Below are 18918 nucleotides of genomic sequence, written 5' to 3'. Positions count from 1 at the left end.
TTGTCGCTGTCTCCCGCATCAGCGAGGTAGCGCAAGGAAACAGACGAAAGAATGGCCCAACCCACCCACATACACATGTATATACATACACATTCACACATGCACATATACATACCTACACATTTCAACATATACATATGTATACATACACAGACATATACACATGTACATAATTCATACTTGCTGCCTTTATTCATTCCCATCACCACCCCACCACATATGAAATGACAACCCCCTACCCCACATGTGCGTGAGGTAGCACTAGGTAAAGACAACAAAGGCCACATTCCTTCACACTCAGTCTCTAGCTGTCATGTATAATGCACCAAAATTACAGTTCCCTTTCCACATCCAGGCTCCACAAAACTTTCCATGGTTTACCCCAGACGCTTCACATGCCCTGGTTCAATCCACTGACAACATGTCAAATCCGGTATACCACATCGTTCCAATTCACCTTCACCTTCCTGCATGTTCAGGCCCCGATTGCTCAGTCTTTTTCACCCCTTCTTTCCACCTCCAATTTGGTCTCCCACTTCTTGTTCCCTCCACCTCTGACACATATATCCTCTTTGTCAATCTTTCCTCACTCATTCTCTCCATGTGACCAAACCATTTCAAAACACCCTCCTCTGCCCTCTCAACCATCCATGTGACCAAACCATTTCAAAACACCCTCCTCTGCTCTCTCAACCACACTCATTTTGTTAGCACAATCTTCTTACCCTTTCATTGCTTACTTGATCAAACCACCTCACACAACATATTGTCCTCAAACATCTCATTTCCAACACATCCACCCTCCTGCGCACAACTCTATCTATAGCCCACACCTATTAACCAAATAACATTGTTGGAACCACTATTCCTTCAAACATACCCATTTTTGCTTTCCAAGATAATGTTCTCACCTTCCACACATTTTTCAATGCTCCCAGAACTTTCGCCTCCTCCCCCACCCTGTGACTCACTTTCACTTCTATGGTTCCATTTGCTGCCAAATCCACTCCCAGATATCTAAAACACTTCACTTCCTCCAGTTTATCTCCATTCAAACTTACCTCCCAATTGACTTGACCCTCAACCCTAATGTACCTAATAACCTTGCTCTTATTCACATTTACCCTCAGCTTTCTTCTTTCACAAACTTTACCAAACTCAGTCACCAGCTTCTGCAGTTTCTCATCTGAATCAGCCACCAGCGCTGTATCATCAGCAAACAACAACTGACTCACTTCCCAAGCTCTCTCATCCACAACAGACTGAATACTCGCCCCTCTCTCCAAAACTCTTGCATTCACCTCCCTGACAACCCCATCCATAAACAAATTAAACAACCATGGAGACATCACGCATCCCTGCCGCAAACCAACATTCACTGAGAACCAATCACTTTCCTCTCTTCCCACTCACACACATGCCTTACATCCTTGATAAAAACTTTTCACTGCTTCTAACAACTTGCCTCCCATACCATATATTCTTAATACCTTCCACAGAGCATCTCTATCAACTCTATCATAGGCCTTCTCCAGATCCATAAATGCTACATACAAATCCATTTGCTTTTCTAAGTATTTCTCACATACATTCTTCAAAGCAAACACCTGATCCACACATCCTCTACCACTTCTGAAACCACACTGCTCTTCCCCAATCTGATGCTCTGTAAATGCCTTCACCCTCTCATTCAATACCCTCCCATATAATTTACCAGGAATCTCAACAAACTTATACCTCTGTAATTTGAGCACTCACTTTTATCCCCTTTGCCTTTGTACAATGGCACTATGCAAGCATTCTGCCAATCCTCAGGCACCTCACCATGATTCATACACACATTAAATAACCTTACCAACCAGTCAACAACACAGTCACCCCCTTTTTTAATAAATTCCACTGCAATACCATCCAAACCCGCTGCCTTGCCCGCTTTCATCTTCTGGAAAGCTTTTACTACCTCTTCTCTGTTTACCAAATCATTCTCCCTAACCCTCTCACTATGCACACCACCTCTTCTGAAACATCCTATTCTTTTTCTACTTTACTGAAATTTTTTGAGCTATGGTTAGCTTTCTAAGTTTACATCATTATTTCCTGATGGTGCCTTGCCTTTATCTTGCATTTTATGAGTTTTCAAATCTATTAACACTTACCTGCTTCATCTTAAAATATTGTAAAATAACTTTTCATTTTTTTCAGCTTATCCATGAGTAAAGTCCTCACTTTTAAGATCGACAGGAAAGAGCAAAAGGCAGCAATGTTAAGGGCATTAAAACTGTGAGTGCCAAAAGCTTGTTGTATAAAGCTCAAAACAATAAATTATTATACAACAAATTAAGTAAAAAACCACATGCCAACATACTGCACCTTTAAGGATGTGTAAGTTTATACAGAACTTCTGTTATTTATATGTATACACACACACACACACACAAATATATCTTAAATTTATTATACTTGATCAGTACTGTTTCCTGTGTTAGCGAGGTAGCACCAGGAAACAGACGAAGAGAGACCCAATCACTCTCATACACATAGGCACATATATTCATAAATGTTTGTCAACATCCATTCCCAGCACCACCCCACTCCATAGGAAACAGCATCGCCACCCCACTCCACAGGAAACAGCATTGCCACCCCCTGTGACAGCAAGGTAGCACCAGGAACATATGAAGAAAGGCCACATCCGCTTACATGCATTCTCTAGGTGTCATGTGTAATGCACTGTAACCACAGCTCCCTATCCACATCCAGGCTCCACAGACCTTTCCATGGTTTACCCCAGACATTTCACATGACCTGGTTCAGTCCACTGATGGCACGTTGACACCAGTAAACCACATTGTTCCAATTCACTCTATTCCATGTACGCCTTTCTTCTTCCTGCATGTTCAGGCCCCAATTGCTCAAAATCTTTCCCACTCCATCATTCCACCTCCATTTAAGTCTCCCACTTCTTATTTCCTTCATTTCTGACACATATATCCTTTTTGTCAACCTTTCCTCACTCTTTCTCTCCATGTGTCCAAACCATTTCAACACACCCTCTTCTGCTCTCTCAACTATACTTTTTATTACTACACATCTCTTACCCTTTTATTACTTAATCAAACCACTTCACACCACATACTGTCCTTAAATATTTCATTTCTAACAATTCCACCCTTCACACAACCCTATCTATAGCCCAGGGCTTACAACCATATTATACTGTTTGAGCTACAATTCCTTCAAACATACCTATTTTTGCTCTCTGAGGTAACGTTCTCTCTTTCCACATATTCTTCATCACTCCAAGAACATTCATCCCCTCTCCACCCTATGAGTCACTTAGGCTTCCATGATTCCATTCATTGCCAAGTTCACTCCCAAATATCTACATCACTTCACTTCCAATTTTTCTCCATTTAAACTTACACCACAACTAACTTGGCCCTCAACTCTCCTGAACCTAATAAACCTGCTTTTATTCACATTTACTCTCAGCTTTCTCCTTTCACACACTCTTCCACACTCAGTCAACAACTTCTGCAGTTTCTCACTCAAATCAGCCACTATAGCTGTATCACTGGTGAACAACAACTCAACTGACACTTCCTAGGCCCTCTAATCCTCAACAGACTGCACACTCGCCCCTCTCTCCAAAACTCTTGCATTTACCTCCCTTACCACCCCAACCATAAACAAATTAAACAACCATGATGACATCACACACCCTTGCTGAAAACCAACCTTCACAAGGAACCAATCACTCTCCTCTTCCTACTAGTACATATGCCTAACACCCTTGATAAAAATTTCTCTGCTTCAAGCAGCTTACTACCCATACCATATATTATTAAGACCTTCCACAAAGCATCTCTATCAACCCTATCATATGCCTTTACCAGATCCATAAGAGCCACATACAAAACCATCTGTTTTTCTAAGTATTTCTTACACAAATTCTTCAAAGCAAACATCTGATCCTCACAAGCTCTACCACTTTTGAAGCCACACTGCTCCTCAGTCTGTTGCTCTGCACATGCCTTCACCCTTTTAATCAATACCCTCCCATATAATATTCCAGACATACTCAACAAACTTATGCCTCTGTAGTTTGAACACTCACCTTTACCCCCTTTGGCACAACACATGCATTCTGCCAATCCTCAGGCACTTCACCATGATCCATACATACAATGAATATCCTTACCAACAAATTAACAACACAGTCACCCTCTTTCTTAACAAATTCAACTGCAATACCATTCAATCCTGCCACTTTGCCAGATTTCATCTTCTGCAAGGCTTTAACCACCTCTCCTCTCTTCACCAAACCACACTCCCTGACTCTCTCTTTGCATATGGCCCAGACCTAAACACCCTACATCTGCCACTGTATTATCAAACACGTTTAATAACCCTTCAAAATACTCACTCCATCATGCTTCCCACATATTCCCTGCATGCTGTTGAAGGCAACTAAAAGAGGTGGGAGCAGGGAGCTGGAAATCCTCCCTTTCAGTTTCACTTTTCCAAAAGGAGCAGAGAAGGGGGCCAAGTGAGGATTTTTTTTCCTCAAAGGCTTGATCATTCCTCTATTCTTAACACTACCTTGCTAACACAGGAAATGGCAAATATGAATATATCCCCTGGGGATAGGGGAGAAAGAATACTTCCCATGCATTCCTCACGTGTCGTAGAAGGCAACTAAAGGGGATGGGAGCAGGGGGCTAGAAACCCTCCCCTCCTTGTATTTTAACTTTCTAAAACGGGAAACAGAAGGAGTCATGCGATGAGTCCTCATCCTCCTAGAAGGCTCAGATTGGGGTGTCTGAATGTGTGGATGTAACCAAGATGAGAAAAAAGGAGAGATAGGTAGTATGTTTCAAGAAAGGAACCTGGATGTTTTAGCTCTGAGTGAAACGAAGCTCAAGTGTAAAGGGGAAGAGTGGTTTGGGGATGTTTTGGGAGTAAAGTCAGGGGTTGCTGAGAGGACAAAAACAAGGGAAGGAGTAGCACTACTCCTGAAACAGGAGTGGTGGGAGTATGTGACAGAGTGTAAGAAACTAAACTCTTGATTGATATGGGTAAAACTGAGTGGATGGAGAGATGGGTGATTATTGGTGCATATGCACCTGGGCATAAGAAGAAAGATCATGAGAGGCAAGTGTTTTGGGAGCAGCTGAGTGAGTGTGTTAGTAGTTTTGATGCATGAGATCGGATTATAGTGATGGGTAATTTGAATGCAAAGGTGAGTAATGTGGCAGTTGAGGGAATAAATGGTGTACATGGAGTGTTCAGTGTTGTAAATGGAAATGGTGAAGAGCTTGTAGCTTTGTGTGCTGAAAAAGGACTTGTGACTGGGAATGCCTGGTTTAAAAAGAGAGATTTACATAAGTATACGTATGTGAGCAGGAGAGATGGCCAGAGAGCATTATTGGATTACATGTTAATTGATAGGTGCACGAAAAAGAGACTTTTGGATGTTAATGTGCTGAGAGGTGCAACTGGAGGGATGTCTGATCATAATCTTGTGGAGGCAAAGGAGAAGATTTGTAGAGGTTTGCAGAAAAGAAGAAAGAATGTTGGGGTGAAGAGAGTAGTGAAAGTAAGTGAGCTTGGGAAGGAGACTTGTGTGAGGAAGTAGTGGGAGAGACTGAGTGCAGAATGGAAAAAGGTGAGAGCAAGGGATGTAAGGGGAGTGGGGGAGGAATGGGATGTATTTAGGGAAGCAGTGATGGCTTGCACAAAAGATGCTTGTGGCATGAGAATCGTGGGAGGTGTTTAGAAAGGGTAGTGAGTGGTGGGATGAAGAAGTAAGATTTTTAGTGAAAGAGAAGAGAGAGGCATTTGGATGAGTTTTGCAGGGAAATAGTGCAAATGACTGGGAGATGTATAAAAGAAAGAGGCAGGAGGTCAAGAGAAAGGTGCAAGAGGTGAAAAAGAGGGCAAATGAAAGTTGGGATGAGAGAGTATCATTAAATTTTATTGAGAATAAAAAGATGTTTTGGAAGGAGGTAATTAAAGTGTGTAAGACAAGAGAACAAATGGGAACATCGGTGAAGGGGGCTAATGAGGAGGTAATAACAAGTAGTGGTTATGTGAGAGGAGATGGAGTGAGTATTTTGAAGGTTTGTTGAATGAGTTTGATGATAAGAGAGGCAGATATAGGGCGTTTTGGTCGAGGTGGTGTATGAAGTGAGAGGGTTACGGGGAATGATTTGGTAAACAGAAAAGAGGTAGTAAAAGCTTTGCAGAAGATGAAAGCCAGCAAAACATAAGGTTAGGATGGTACTGCAGTGGAATTTGTTAAAAAAGGGGGTAACTGTGTTGCTAACTGGTTGGTAAGGATATTTAATGTATGTATGACTCATGGTGAGGATTGGCAGAATGCATGCACAGTGCCATTGTAAAAAGGCAAAGGGGATAAAGGTGAGTGCTCAAATTACAGAGGTATAAGTCTGTTGAGTATTCCTGGGAAATTATATGGGAGACTATTGATGGAGAGGGTGAAAGTATGTACAGAGCATTGGATTGGGGAAGAGGAGTGTGGTTTCAGAAGTGGTAGAGGATGTGTGGATAAGGTGTCTGCTTTGAAGAATGTATGTGAGAAATACTTAGAAAAGCAAATGGATTCATATGTAGCATTTATGGATCTGGAGAAGGCATATGATAGAGTTGATAGAGATGCTCTGTGGAAGGTATTAAGGATATATGGTGCGGGAGGAAAGTTGCTAGAAGCAGTGAAAAGTGATTGTTTCTCAGTGAATGTAGGTTTGCGGCAGGGGTATGTGATGTCTCTATGGTTGTTTAATTTGTTTATGGATGGGGTTCTTAGGGAGGTGAATGCAAGAGTTTTGGAGAGAGGGGCAAGTATGCAGTCTGTTGTGGATGAGAGGGCTTGGGAAGTGAGTCAGCTGTTCGCTGATGATACAGCACTAGTGGCTGATTCGGGTGAGAAACTGCAGAAGCTGGTGACTGAGTTTGGTACAGTGTGTGAAAGAAGAAAGCTGAGAGTAAATGTGAATAAGAGCAAGGTTATTAGGTACAGTAGGGTTCAAGGGACAAGTCATTTGGGAGGTAAGTTTGAATGGAGAAAAACTGAAGGAAGTGAAGTGTTTTTAATATCTGGGAGTGGATTTGGCAGCGGATGGAACCATGGAAGCGGAAGTGAGTCACAAGGTGGGGGAGGGGGCGAAAGTTCTGGGAGCGTTGAAAAATGTGTGGAAGGCAAGAACATTATTTCGGAAAGCAAAAATGGGTATGTTTGAAGGAATAGTGGATCCAACAATGTTATATGGTTGCGAGGTGTGGGATATAGAGTTGTGTGGATGAGGGTGGATGTGTTGGAAATGAGATGTTTGAGGACAATATGTGGTGTGAGGTGGTTTGATCGAGTAAGTAATGAAAGGGTAAGAGAGATGTGTGGTAATAAAAAGAGTGTGGTTGAGAGAGCAGAAGAGGGTGTTTTGAAATGGTTTGGGCACATGGAGAGAATGAGTGAGGAAAGATTGACCAAGAGGATATATGTGTCGGAGGTGGGGGGAACGAGGAGAAGTGGGAGACCAAATTGGAGGTGGAAAGATGGAGTGAAAAAGATTTTGTGTGATCGGGGCCTGAACATGCAGGAGGGTGAAAGGAGGGCAAGGAATAGAGTGAATTGGATCAATGTGGTATACCGGGGTTGACGTGCTGTCAGTGGATTGAATCAGGGCATGTGAAGAATGTATGTGAGAAATACTTTGAAAAGCAAATTGATTTGTATGTAGCATTTATGGATCTGGAGAAGGCATATGATAGAGTTGATAGAGATGCTCTGTGGAAGGTACTAAGAATATATGGTGCGGGAGGCAAGCTGTTAGAAGCAGTGAAAAGTTTTTATCGAGGATGTAAGGCTTGTGTACGTGTAGGAAAAGAGGAAAGTGATTGGTTCTCAGTGAATGTAGGTTTGCGGCAGGGGTGTGTGATGTCTCCATGGTTGTTTAATTTGTTTATGGATGGGGTTGTTAGGGAGGTGAATGCAAGAGTTTTGGAAAGAGGGGCAAGTATGAAGTCTGTTGGGGATGAGAGAGCTTGGGAAGTGAGTCAGTTGTTGTTCGCTGATGATACAGCGCTGGTGGCTGATTCATGTGAGAAACTGCAGAAGCTGGGGTTGACGTGCTGTCAGTGGATTGAATCAGGGCATGTGAAGCGTCTGGGGTAAACCATGGAAAGCTGTGTAGGTATGTATATTTGCGTGTGTGGGCGTATGTATATACATGTGTATGGGGGTGGGTTGGGCCATTTCTTTCGTCTGTTTCCTTTGCGCTACCTCGCAAACGCGGGAGACAGCGAAAAAAAAATATATATATATATATATATATATATATATATATATATATATATATATTGGAAAGGATCACAATTTTGCGCGTGATCAAGATATTCCTATGAGTCCACGGGTAAAATGAAACACGAAAAGTTCCCAAGTGCACTTTCGTGTAATAATCACATCATCAGGGGAGACACAAGAGAGGAATATAACAGTCAGTTGATATACATCGAAGAGACGAAGCTAGGACGCCATTTGGTAAACATGTGATTGTCCAAAACATGGGGACTTTTCGTGTTTCATTTTCCCCGTGGACTAACAGGAATATCTTGATCACGCGCAAAATTGTGATCCTTTCCAATATATATTTATTTATCATTTTGCTTTGTCGCTGTCTCCCGCGTTTGCGAGGTAGCGCAAGGAAACAGACGAAAGAAATGGCCCAACCCACCCCCATACACAATGTATATACATACACGTCCACACATGCAAATATACATACCTATACATCTCAATGTACACATATATACACACACACAGACACATACATATATACCCATGCACACAATTCACACTGTCTGCCTTTATTCATTCCCACTGCCACCTCGCCACACATGGAATACCACCCCCCCCTCATGTGTGCGAGGTAGCACTAGGAAAAGACAACAAAGGCCCCATTCGCTCACACTCAGTCTCTAGCTGTCATGCAATAATGCCCGAAACCACAGCTCCCTTTCCACATCCAGGCCCCACACAACTTTCCATGGTTTAACCCAGACGCTTCACATGCCCTGATTCAATCCACTGACAGCACGTCAACCCCGGTATACCACATCGATCCAATTCACTCTATTCCTTGCCCTCCTTTCACCCTACTGCATGTTCAGGCCCCGATCACACAAAATCTTTTTCACTCCATCTTTCCACCTCCAATTTGGTCTCCCACTTCTCCTCGTTCCCTCCACCTCCGACACATATATCCTCTTGGTCAATCTTTCCTCACTCATTCTCTCCATGTGGCCAAACCATTTCAATTTCGAAACACTCTCTTCTGCTCTCTCAACCACGCTCTTTTTATTTCCACACATCTCTCTTACCCTTACATTACTTACCCGATCAAACCACTTCACACCACACATTGTCCTCAAACATCTCATTTCCAGTACATCCACCCTCCTGCGCACAACTCTATCCATAGCCCACGCCTCGCAACAATACCACTATTGGAACCACTATTCCTTCAAACATACCCATTTTTGCTTTCCGAGATAATGTTCTCGACTTCAACACATTCTTCAAGGCTCCCAGGATTTTCGCCCCCTCCCCCACCCTATGATTCACTTCCGCTTCCATGGTTCCATCTGCTGCCAGATCCACTCCCAGATATCTAAAACACTTTACTTCCTCCAGTTTTTCTCCATTCAAACTTACCTCCAAATTGACTTGACCCTCAACCCTACTGTACCTAATAACCTTGCTCTTATATATTTCCAATATATATATATATATATTTATTCATTTTGCTTTGTCGCTGTCTCCCGCGTTAGCGCAAGGAAACAGACGATAGAATGGCCCAATCCACCCACATACACATGTATATACATACACTTCCTCCTAACAATACAACATTGTTGGAACCACTATTACTTCAAACATACCCATTTTTGCTTTCCGCGGTATATATATATATATATATATATATATATATATATATATATATATATATATATATATGTGTGTGTGTGTGTGTGTGTATACATACATGTCCACATACGCAAATATACATACCTATACATCAACGTATACATATATATACACACACAGACATATACATATATACACGTGCATAATTCATACTGTCTGCCTTTATTCATTCTCATCGCCACCTTGCCACACGAAATAACAGCCCCCTCCCCCCCCTCATGTGTGCGAGGTAGCGCTAGGAAAAGACAACAAAGGCACATTTGTTCATACTCAGTCTCTAGCTGTCATGTAATAATGCACCGAAACCACAGCTCCCTTTCCACATCCAGGCCCCACAGAACTTTCCATGGTTTACCCCAGATGCTTCACATGCCCTGGTTCAATCCATTGACAGCACGTCGACCCCGGTATACCACATCGTTCCAATTCACTCTATTTCTTGCACGCTTTTCACCCTCCTGCATGTTCAGGCCCCAATCACTCAAAATCTTTTTCACTCCATCTTTCCACCTCCAATTTGGTCTCCCACTTCTGCTCGTTCCCTCCACCTCTGACACATATATCCTCTTGGTCAATCTTTCCCCACTCATTCTCTTCATGTGACCAAACCATTTCAAAACACCCTCTTCTGCTCTCTCAACCACACTCTTTTTATTACCACACATCTCTCTTGCCCTATTATTACTTACTCGATCAAACCACCTCACACAACATATTGTCCTCAAACATCTCATTTCCAGCACATCCACCCTCTTGCACACAACTCTATCCATAGCCCACGCCTCCTAGCCATACAACATTGTTGGAACCACTATTCCTTCAAACATACCCATTTTTGCTTTCCGGGGTGTATATATATATATATTTTTTATTTTTTTTTTTTATACCTCGTCGCTGTCTCCCGCGTTTGCGAGGTAGCGCAAGGAAACAGACGAAAGAAATGGCCCAACCCCCCCCCATACACATGTACATACACACGTCCACACATGCAAATATACATACCTACACAGCTTTCCATGGTTTACCCCGGACGCTTCACATGCCTTGATTCAATCCACTGACAGCACGTCAACCCCTGTATACCACATCGCTCCAATTCACTCTATTCCTTGCCCTCCTTTCACCCTCCTGCATGTTCAGGCCCCGATCACACAAAATCCTTTTCACTCCATCTTTCCACCTCCAATTTGGTCTCCCTCTTCTCCTCGTTCCCTCCACCTCCGACACATATATCCTCTTGGTCAATCTTTCCTCACTCATTCTCTCCATGTGCCCAAACCATATACCATATATATATATATATATATATATATATATATATATATATATATATATATATATATATATATATATATATATATATATATTTTTTTTTTTTTTTTTTTGCTTTGTCGCTGTCTCCCGCGTTTGCGAGGTAGCGCAAGGAAACAGACAAAAGAAATGGCCCAACCCACCCCCATACACATGTATATACATACGTCCACACACGCAAATATACATACCTACACAGCTTTCCATGGTTTACCCCAGACGCTTCACATGCCTTGATTCAATCCACTGATAGCACGTCAACCCCGGTATACCACATCGCTCCAATTCACTCTATTCCTTGCCTTCCTTTCACCCTCCTGCATGTTCAGGCCCCGATCACGCAAAATCTTTTTCACTCCATCTTTCCACCTCCAATTTGGTCTCCCTCTTCTCCTCGTTCCCTCCACCTCCGACACATATATTCTCTTAGTCAATCTTTCCTCACTCATTCTCTCCATGTGCCCGAACCATTTCAAAACACCCTCTTCTGCTCTCTCAACCACGCTCTTTTTATTTCTACACATCTCTCTTACCCTTACGTTACTAACTCGATCAAACCACCTCACACCACATATTGTCCTCAAACATCTCATTTCCAGCACATCCATCCTCCTGCGCACAACTCTATCCATAGCCCACGTCTCGCAACCATACAACATTGTTGGAACCACTATTCCTTCAAACATACCCATTTTTGCTTTCCGAGATAATGTTCTCGACTTCCACACATTCTTCAAGGCTCCCAGAATTTTCGCCCCCTCCCCCACCCTATGATCCACTTCCGCTTCCATGGTTCCATCCGCTGCCAGATCCACTCCCAGATATCTAAAACACTTCACTTCCTCCAGTTTTTCTCCATTCAAACTCACCTCCCAATTGACTTGACCCTCAACCCTACTGTACCTAATAACCTTGCTCTTATTCACATTTACTCTTAACTTTCTTCTTTCACACACTTTACCAAACTCAGTCACCAGCTTCTGCAGTTTGTCACATGAATCAGCCACCAGCGCTGTATCATATATATATATATATATATATATATATATATATATATATATATATATATATATATATATATATATATATATAACATACAAACCTCCAACAGCCAGGATCTAACCCGGGACCCCTGTGTAAGAGGCAGGCATGCTTCTTACACAGGGGTATTCGAAGGGTATTCGAGTACTTAGTATTTCGAATAGTTGTTTCCTATTATACAGTCCCATAGCCTAGCGGTTAGCATGCCTGCCACTTACACAGGGGTCCCGGGTTCGATCCTGGCTGTTGGAGGTTTGTATGTTCTATGAAGGTGCGCGTTAATATGCACTTTATTCGTATTCATATACCTCCGCGTTGTACAGTTTGGTTCGGTAAAACGCTATCACCTGGCTATGTGCGTCTGTTCAGAAATAACCGGTATAGACCCCATTGCTCACCATTGTGAGACGAAGGGTATTCGAGTACTTAGTATTTCGAATAGTTGTTTCCTATTATACAGTCCCATAGCCTAGCGGATAGCATGCCTGCCTCTTACACAGGGGTCCCGGGTTCGATCCTGGCTGTTGGAGGTTTGTATGTTCTATGAAGGTGCACGTTCATATGCACTTTATTCGTATATATATATATATATATATATATATATATAAAACTGAAAGTTGATGGAGAGAGATGGGTGATTATTGGTGCATATGCACCTGGGCATGAGAAGAAAGATCATGAGAGGCAAGTGTTTTGGGAGCAGCTGAATGAGTGTGTTAGTGGTTTTGATGCACAAGACGGGGTTATAGTGATGGGTGATTTGAATGCAAAGGTGAGTAATGTGGCAGTTGAGGGAATAATTGGTATACATGGAGTGTTCAGTGTTGTAAATGGAAATGGTGAAGAGCTTGTAGATTTATGTGCTGAAAAAGGACTGGTGATTGGGAATACCTGGTTTAAAAAGCGAGATCTACATAAGTATACGTATGTAAGTAGGAGAGATGGCCAGAGAGCGTTATTGGATTATGTGTTAATTGATAGACGCACGAAAGAGAGACTTTTGGATGTTAATGTGCTGAGAGGTGCAACTGGAGGGATGTCTGATCATTATCTTGTGGAGGCGAAGGTGAAGATTTGTGGGGGTTTTCAGAAAAGAAGAATGTTGGGGTGAAGAGAGTGGTGAGAGTAAGTGAGCTTGGGAAGGAGACTTGTGTGAGGAAGTACCAGGAGAGACTGAGTACAGAATGGAAAAAGGTGAGAACAAAGGAGGTAAGGGGACTGGGGGAGGAATGGGATGTATTTAGGGAAGCAGTGATGGCTTCCGCAAAAGATGCTTGTGGCATGAGAAGCGTGGGAGGTGGGTTGATAGAAAAGGTAGTGAGTGGTGGGATGAAGAAGTAAGATTATTAGTGAAAGAGAAGAGAGAGGCATTTGAACGATTTTTGCAGGGAAAAAATGCAAATGAGTGGGAGAGGTATGAAAGAAAGAGGCAGGAGGTCAAGAGAAAGGTGCAAGAGGTGAAAAAGAGGGCAAATGAGAGTTGGGGAGAGAGAGTATCATTAAATTTCAGGGAGAATAAAAAGATGCTCTGGAAGGAGGCAAATAAAGTGTGTAAGACAAGGGAGCAAATGGGAACTTCAGTGAAGGGGGCTAATGGGGAGGTGATAACAAGTAGTGGTGATGTGAGAAGGAGATGGAGTGAGTATTTTGAAGGTTTGTTGAATGTGTTTGATGATAGAGTGGCAGATATAGGGTGTTTTGGTCGAGGTGGTGTGCAAAGTGAGAGGGTTAGGGAAAATGATTTGGTAAATAGAGAAGAGGTAGTAAAAGCTTCACAGAAGATGAAAGCCGGCAAAGCAGCAGGTTTGGATGGTATTGCAGTGGAATTTATTAAAAAAGGGGGTGACTGTATTATTGACTGGTTGGTAAGGTTATTTAATGTATGTATGATTCATGGTGAGGTGCCTGAGGATTGGCGGAATGTTTGCATAGTGCCCTTGTACAAAGGCAAAGGGGATAAGAGTGAGTGCTCAAATTACAGAGGTATAAGTTTGTTGAGTATTCCTGGTAAATCATATGGGAGGGTATTGATTGAGAGGGTGAGGGCATGTACAGAGCATCAGACTGGGGAAGAGCAGTGTGGTTTCAGAAGTGGTAGAGGATGTATGGATCAGGTGTTTGCTTTGAAGAATGTATGTGAGAAATACTTAGAAAAACAAATGGATTAGTATGTAGCATTTATGGATCTGGAGAAGGCGTATGATAGAGTTGATAGAGATGCTCTGTGGAAGGTTTTAAGAATATATGGTGTGGGAGGCAAGTTGTTAGAAGCAGTGAAAAGGTTTTATCGAGGATGTAAGGCATGTGTACGTGTAGGAAGAGAGGAAAGTTGTTTAATTTGTTTATGGATGGGGTTGTTAGGGAGGTGAATGCAAGAGTTTTGGAAAGCGGGGCAAGTATGCAGTCTGTTGTGGATGAGAGAGCTTGGGAAGTGAGTCAGTTGTTGTTCGCTGATGATACAGCGCTGGTGGCTGATTCATGTAAGAAACTGCAGAAGCTGGTGACTGAGTTTGGTAAAGTGTGTGAAAGAAGAAAGTTAAGAGTAAATGTGAATAAGAGCAAGATTATTAGGTACAGTAGGGTTGAGGGTCAAGTTAATTGGGAGGTAAGTTTGAATGGAGAAAAACTGGAGGAAGTAAAGTGTTTTAGACATCTGGGAGTGGATCTGGCAGCGGATGGAACCATGGAAGCGGAAGTGAATCATAGGGTGGGGGAGGGGGCGAAAATTCTGGGAGCCTTGAAAAATGTTTGGAAGTCGAGAACATTATCTCGGAAAGCAAAAATGGGTATGTTTGAAGGAATAGTGGTTCCAACAATGTTGTATGGTTGCGAGGCGTGGGCTATGGATAGAGTTGTGCGCAGGAGGGTGGATGTGCTGGAAATGAGATGTTTGAGGACAATATGTGGTGTGAGATGGTTTGATCGAGTAAGTAATGTAAGGGCGAGAGAGATGTGTGGAAATAAAAAGAGTGTGGTTGAGAGAGCAGAAGAGGGTGTTTTGAAATGGTTTGGTCACATGGAGAGAATGAGTGGGGAAAGATTGACCAAGAGGATATATGTGTCAGAGGTGGAGGGAACGAGGAGAAGTGGGAGACCAAATTGGAGGTGGAAAGATGGAGTGAAAAAGATTTTGAGTGATGGGGGCCTGAACATGCAGGAGGGTGAATTGGAACGATGTGGTATACCGGGGTCGACGTGCTGTCAATGGATTGAACCAGGGCATGTGAAGTGTCTGGGGTAAACCATGGAAAGTTCTGTGGGGCCCGGATGTGGTTTCGGTGCATTATTACATGACAGCTAGAGACTGAGTGTGAACGAATGGGGCCTTTGTTGTCTTTTCCTAGCGCTACCTCGCACACATGAGGAGGGAGGGGGTTGTTATTCCATGTGTGGCAAGGTGGCAATGGGAATAAATAGAGGCAGACAGTATGAATTATGTACATGTGCAATATATATTACATTTATTTACCTCACAAACGCGGGAGACAGCAACAAAGCAATATATATATATATATATATATATATATATTCTTTTCTTTTTTCTTTCATGCTATTAGACATTTCCCGCGTCAGCGAGGTAGCGTTAAGAACAGAGGACTGGGCCTCTGAGGAAACATCCTCATCCAGCCCCCTTCTCTGTTCCTTCCTTTGGAAAAAAAAAAAAAAAAAGAGAGAGGGGAGGATTTCCACCCCCCGCTCCCTTCCCTTTTAGTCACCTTCTACGACACGCAGGGAATACGTGGGAAGTATTCTTTCTCCCCTATCCCCAGGGCCATTTCTTTCGTCTGTTTCCTTGCGCTCCCTCGCAGACGCGGGAGACAGCGGCAAAAAAAAAAAAAATTATATATATATATATATATATATATATATATATATATATATATATATATATTATCCCTGGGGATAGGGGAGAAAGAATACTTCCCACGTATTCCCTGCGTGTCGTAGAAGGCGACTAAAAGGGGAGGGAGCGGGTGGCTGGAAATCCTCCCCTCTCGTTTTTTTTTTTAATTTTCCAAAAGAAGGAACAGAGAAGGGGGCCAGGTGAGGATATTCCCTCTAAGGCCCAGTCCTCTGTTCTTAACGCTACCTCGCTGATGCGGGAAATGGCGAATAGTATGAAAGAAAAAAAGAATATATATATATATATATATATATATATATATATATATATATATATATATATTTTTTTTGCTTTGTCGCTGTCTCCCGCATTTGCGAGGTAGCGCAAGGAAACAGACGAAAGAAATGGCCCAACCCACCCCCATACACATGTATGTACATATGTCCACACACGCAAATATACATACCTACACAGCTTTCCATGGTTTACCCCAGACGCTTCACATGCCCTGATTCAATCCACTGACAGCACGTCAACCCCGGTATACCACATCGATACAATTCACTCTATTCCTTGCCCTCCTTTCACCCTCCTGCATGTTCAGGCCCCGATCACACAAAATCTTTTTCACTCCATCTTTCCACCTCCAATTTGGTCTCCCACTTCTCCTCGTTCCCTCCACCTCCGACACATATATCCTCTTGGTCAATCTTTCCTCACTCATTCTCTCCATGTGCCCAAACCATTTCAAAACACCCTCTTCTGCTCTCTCAACCACGCTCTTTTTATTTCCACACATCTCTCTTACCCTTATGTTACTTACTCAATCAAACCACCTCACACCACAAATTGTCCTCAAACATCTCATTTCCAGCACATCCATCCTCCTGCACACAACTCTATCCATAGCCCACGCCTCGCAACCATACAACATTGTTGGAACCACTATTCCTTCAAACATACCCATTTTTGCTTTCCGAGATAATGTTCTCGACTTCCACACATTCTTCAAGGCTCCCAGGATTTTCGCCCCCTCCCCCACCCTATGATCCACTTCCGCTTCCATGGTTCCATCCACTGCCAGATCCACTCCCAGATATCTAAAACACTTTACTTCCTCCAGTTTTTCTCCATTCAAACTTACCTCCCAATTGACTTGACCCTCAACCCTACTGTACCTAATAACCTTGCTCTTATTCACATTTACTCTTAACTTTCTTCTTTCACACACTTTACCAAACTCAGTCACCAGCTTCTGCAGTTTCTCACATGAATCAGCCACCAGCACTGTATCATCAGCGAACAACAACTGACTCACTTCCCAAGCTCTCTCATCCACAACAGACTTCATACTTGCCCCTCCTTCCAAAACTCTTGCATTCACCTCCCTAACAACCCCATCCATAAACAAATTTAATAACCATGGAGACATCACACACCCCTGCCGCAAACCTACATTCACTGAGAACCAATCACTTTCCTCTCTTCCTACACGTACACATGCCTTACATCCTCGATAAAAACTTTTCACTGCTTCTAACAACTTGCCTCCCACACCATATATTCTTAATACCTTCCACAGAGCATCTCTATCAACTCTATCATATGCCTTCTCCAGATCCATAAATGCTACATACAAATCCATTTGCTTTTCTAAGTATTTCTCACATACATTCTTCAAAGCAAACACCTGATCCACACATCCTCTACCACTTCTATATATATATATATATATATATATATATATATATATATATATATATATATATACACACACTTTCCTTTTCATACTTGTTCATCATTTTCTGTGTAAGTGAGGGGTAGCATGAGGAAGAGACAAAGGAATGCTACAATTGCCCACCTTCACTCTGCAGTTGTCATGCAGGTGTACAATGCACATGTATCAGTGTTAGGGATCTGCTTGTTCAGGGTTACTTCAAGTGAAGAATCACCTCTATTGAGGCTGTATCATTGGGAAAACAGAATACAATGTATCATTGGGAATACAGAATACAATGTCATCAAAGAACTTTTCACCCCACTGGAGTCTATATTTCCTTGCTATTGGAAGTAGCACATATCTGGGCTGCATGAGCCTTTAAAAAGAGGTCCTGGATATCACCAAGACTCATAAAAATTAGTCCCCAAGTAATTATAAAGAAATAGAATACATAGATAAATACATACATTTTCTTCAGCTTTACTGGACTCCACCTGCTACTAAAAGTAGCACAGCCTTGGAGTACAGGAGCTTTTGGAAGGTCTTGGTTACATCAGAACTTCTTAGAAAGAGGTCCTGGGTAACACAAGAACTCTTAAAAAGAGGTGCTGGAGTAATAAAAAATAAAATAAAAAGCTGAAAAGTGGTTCAACTTACAATCCTTCTTGCTTGTACACCTCAGCCATAATAGCAAATGTATTACGGCTTGTCTTGCCTTCCTCCACTGGAATGAGTTAAATGGATGTTAGTTACTTGAGCACACTGCACAACAATTGGTTACAAAATCTCATGCATAAATGAAATACCTGTCATGAAGATTAGAGCAAAAGTGAGAGAGGATCCATAGTCCTATATCCACAAACAGGCCCTACAGACCATTCCATAGATTCCCCAGTTGCTTCACATCCCCCCTGCTTGAGTCCAGTGACAGCACATTGCCCCCCTCTATACCACATCCTTCCAATTCACACTTTCTCATCTACACCTTTCAGCTTC

At 42.4% G+C, this 18918-nt stretch overlaps 1 protein-coding gene across 2 annotated transcripts in view; it reads right to left on the bottom strand.

The window, feature by feature from the left end:
• Positions 1-18918, bottom strand: part of LOC139759735 (peroxisomal membrane protein PMP34-like) — a 42260-nt gene that overhangs the window by 10796 nt on the left and 12546 nt on the right. Inside the window, exon 3 of one of the 2 annotated variants that reach the window (XM_071682140.1) lies at positions 18580-18646. The exons of the other annotated variant lie outside the window; for it this stretch is intronic. Within the exon in view, the coding sequence (XP_071538241.1) occupies positions 18580-18646 (67 nt within the window). The remainder of the gene's footprint in view (positions 1-18579; positions 18647-18918) is intronic. 2 annotated transcript variants of the gene reach the window in all.

This window comes from Panulirus ornatus, chromosome 34 (genome assembly GCF_036320965.1).
Source record: "Panulirus ornatus isolate Po-2019 chromosome 34, ASM3632096v1, whole genome shotgun sequence".
In the NCBI taxonomy this organism is placed as follows: domain Eukaryota; kingdom Metazoa; phylum Arthropoda; class Malacostraca; order Decapoda; family Palinuridae; genus Panulirus; species Panulirus ornatus.
The sequence above is the reverse complement of the archived record's forward strand: the minus strand, read 5'-3'. Positions and strand labels throughout refer to the sequence as shown.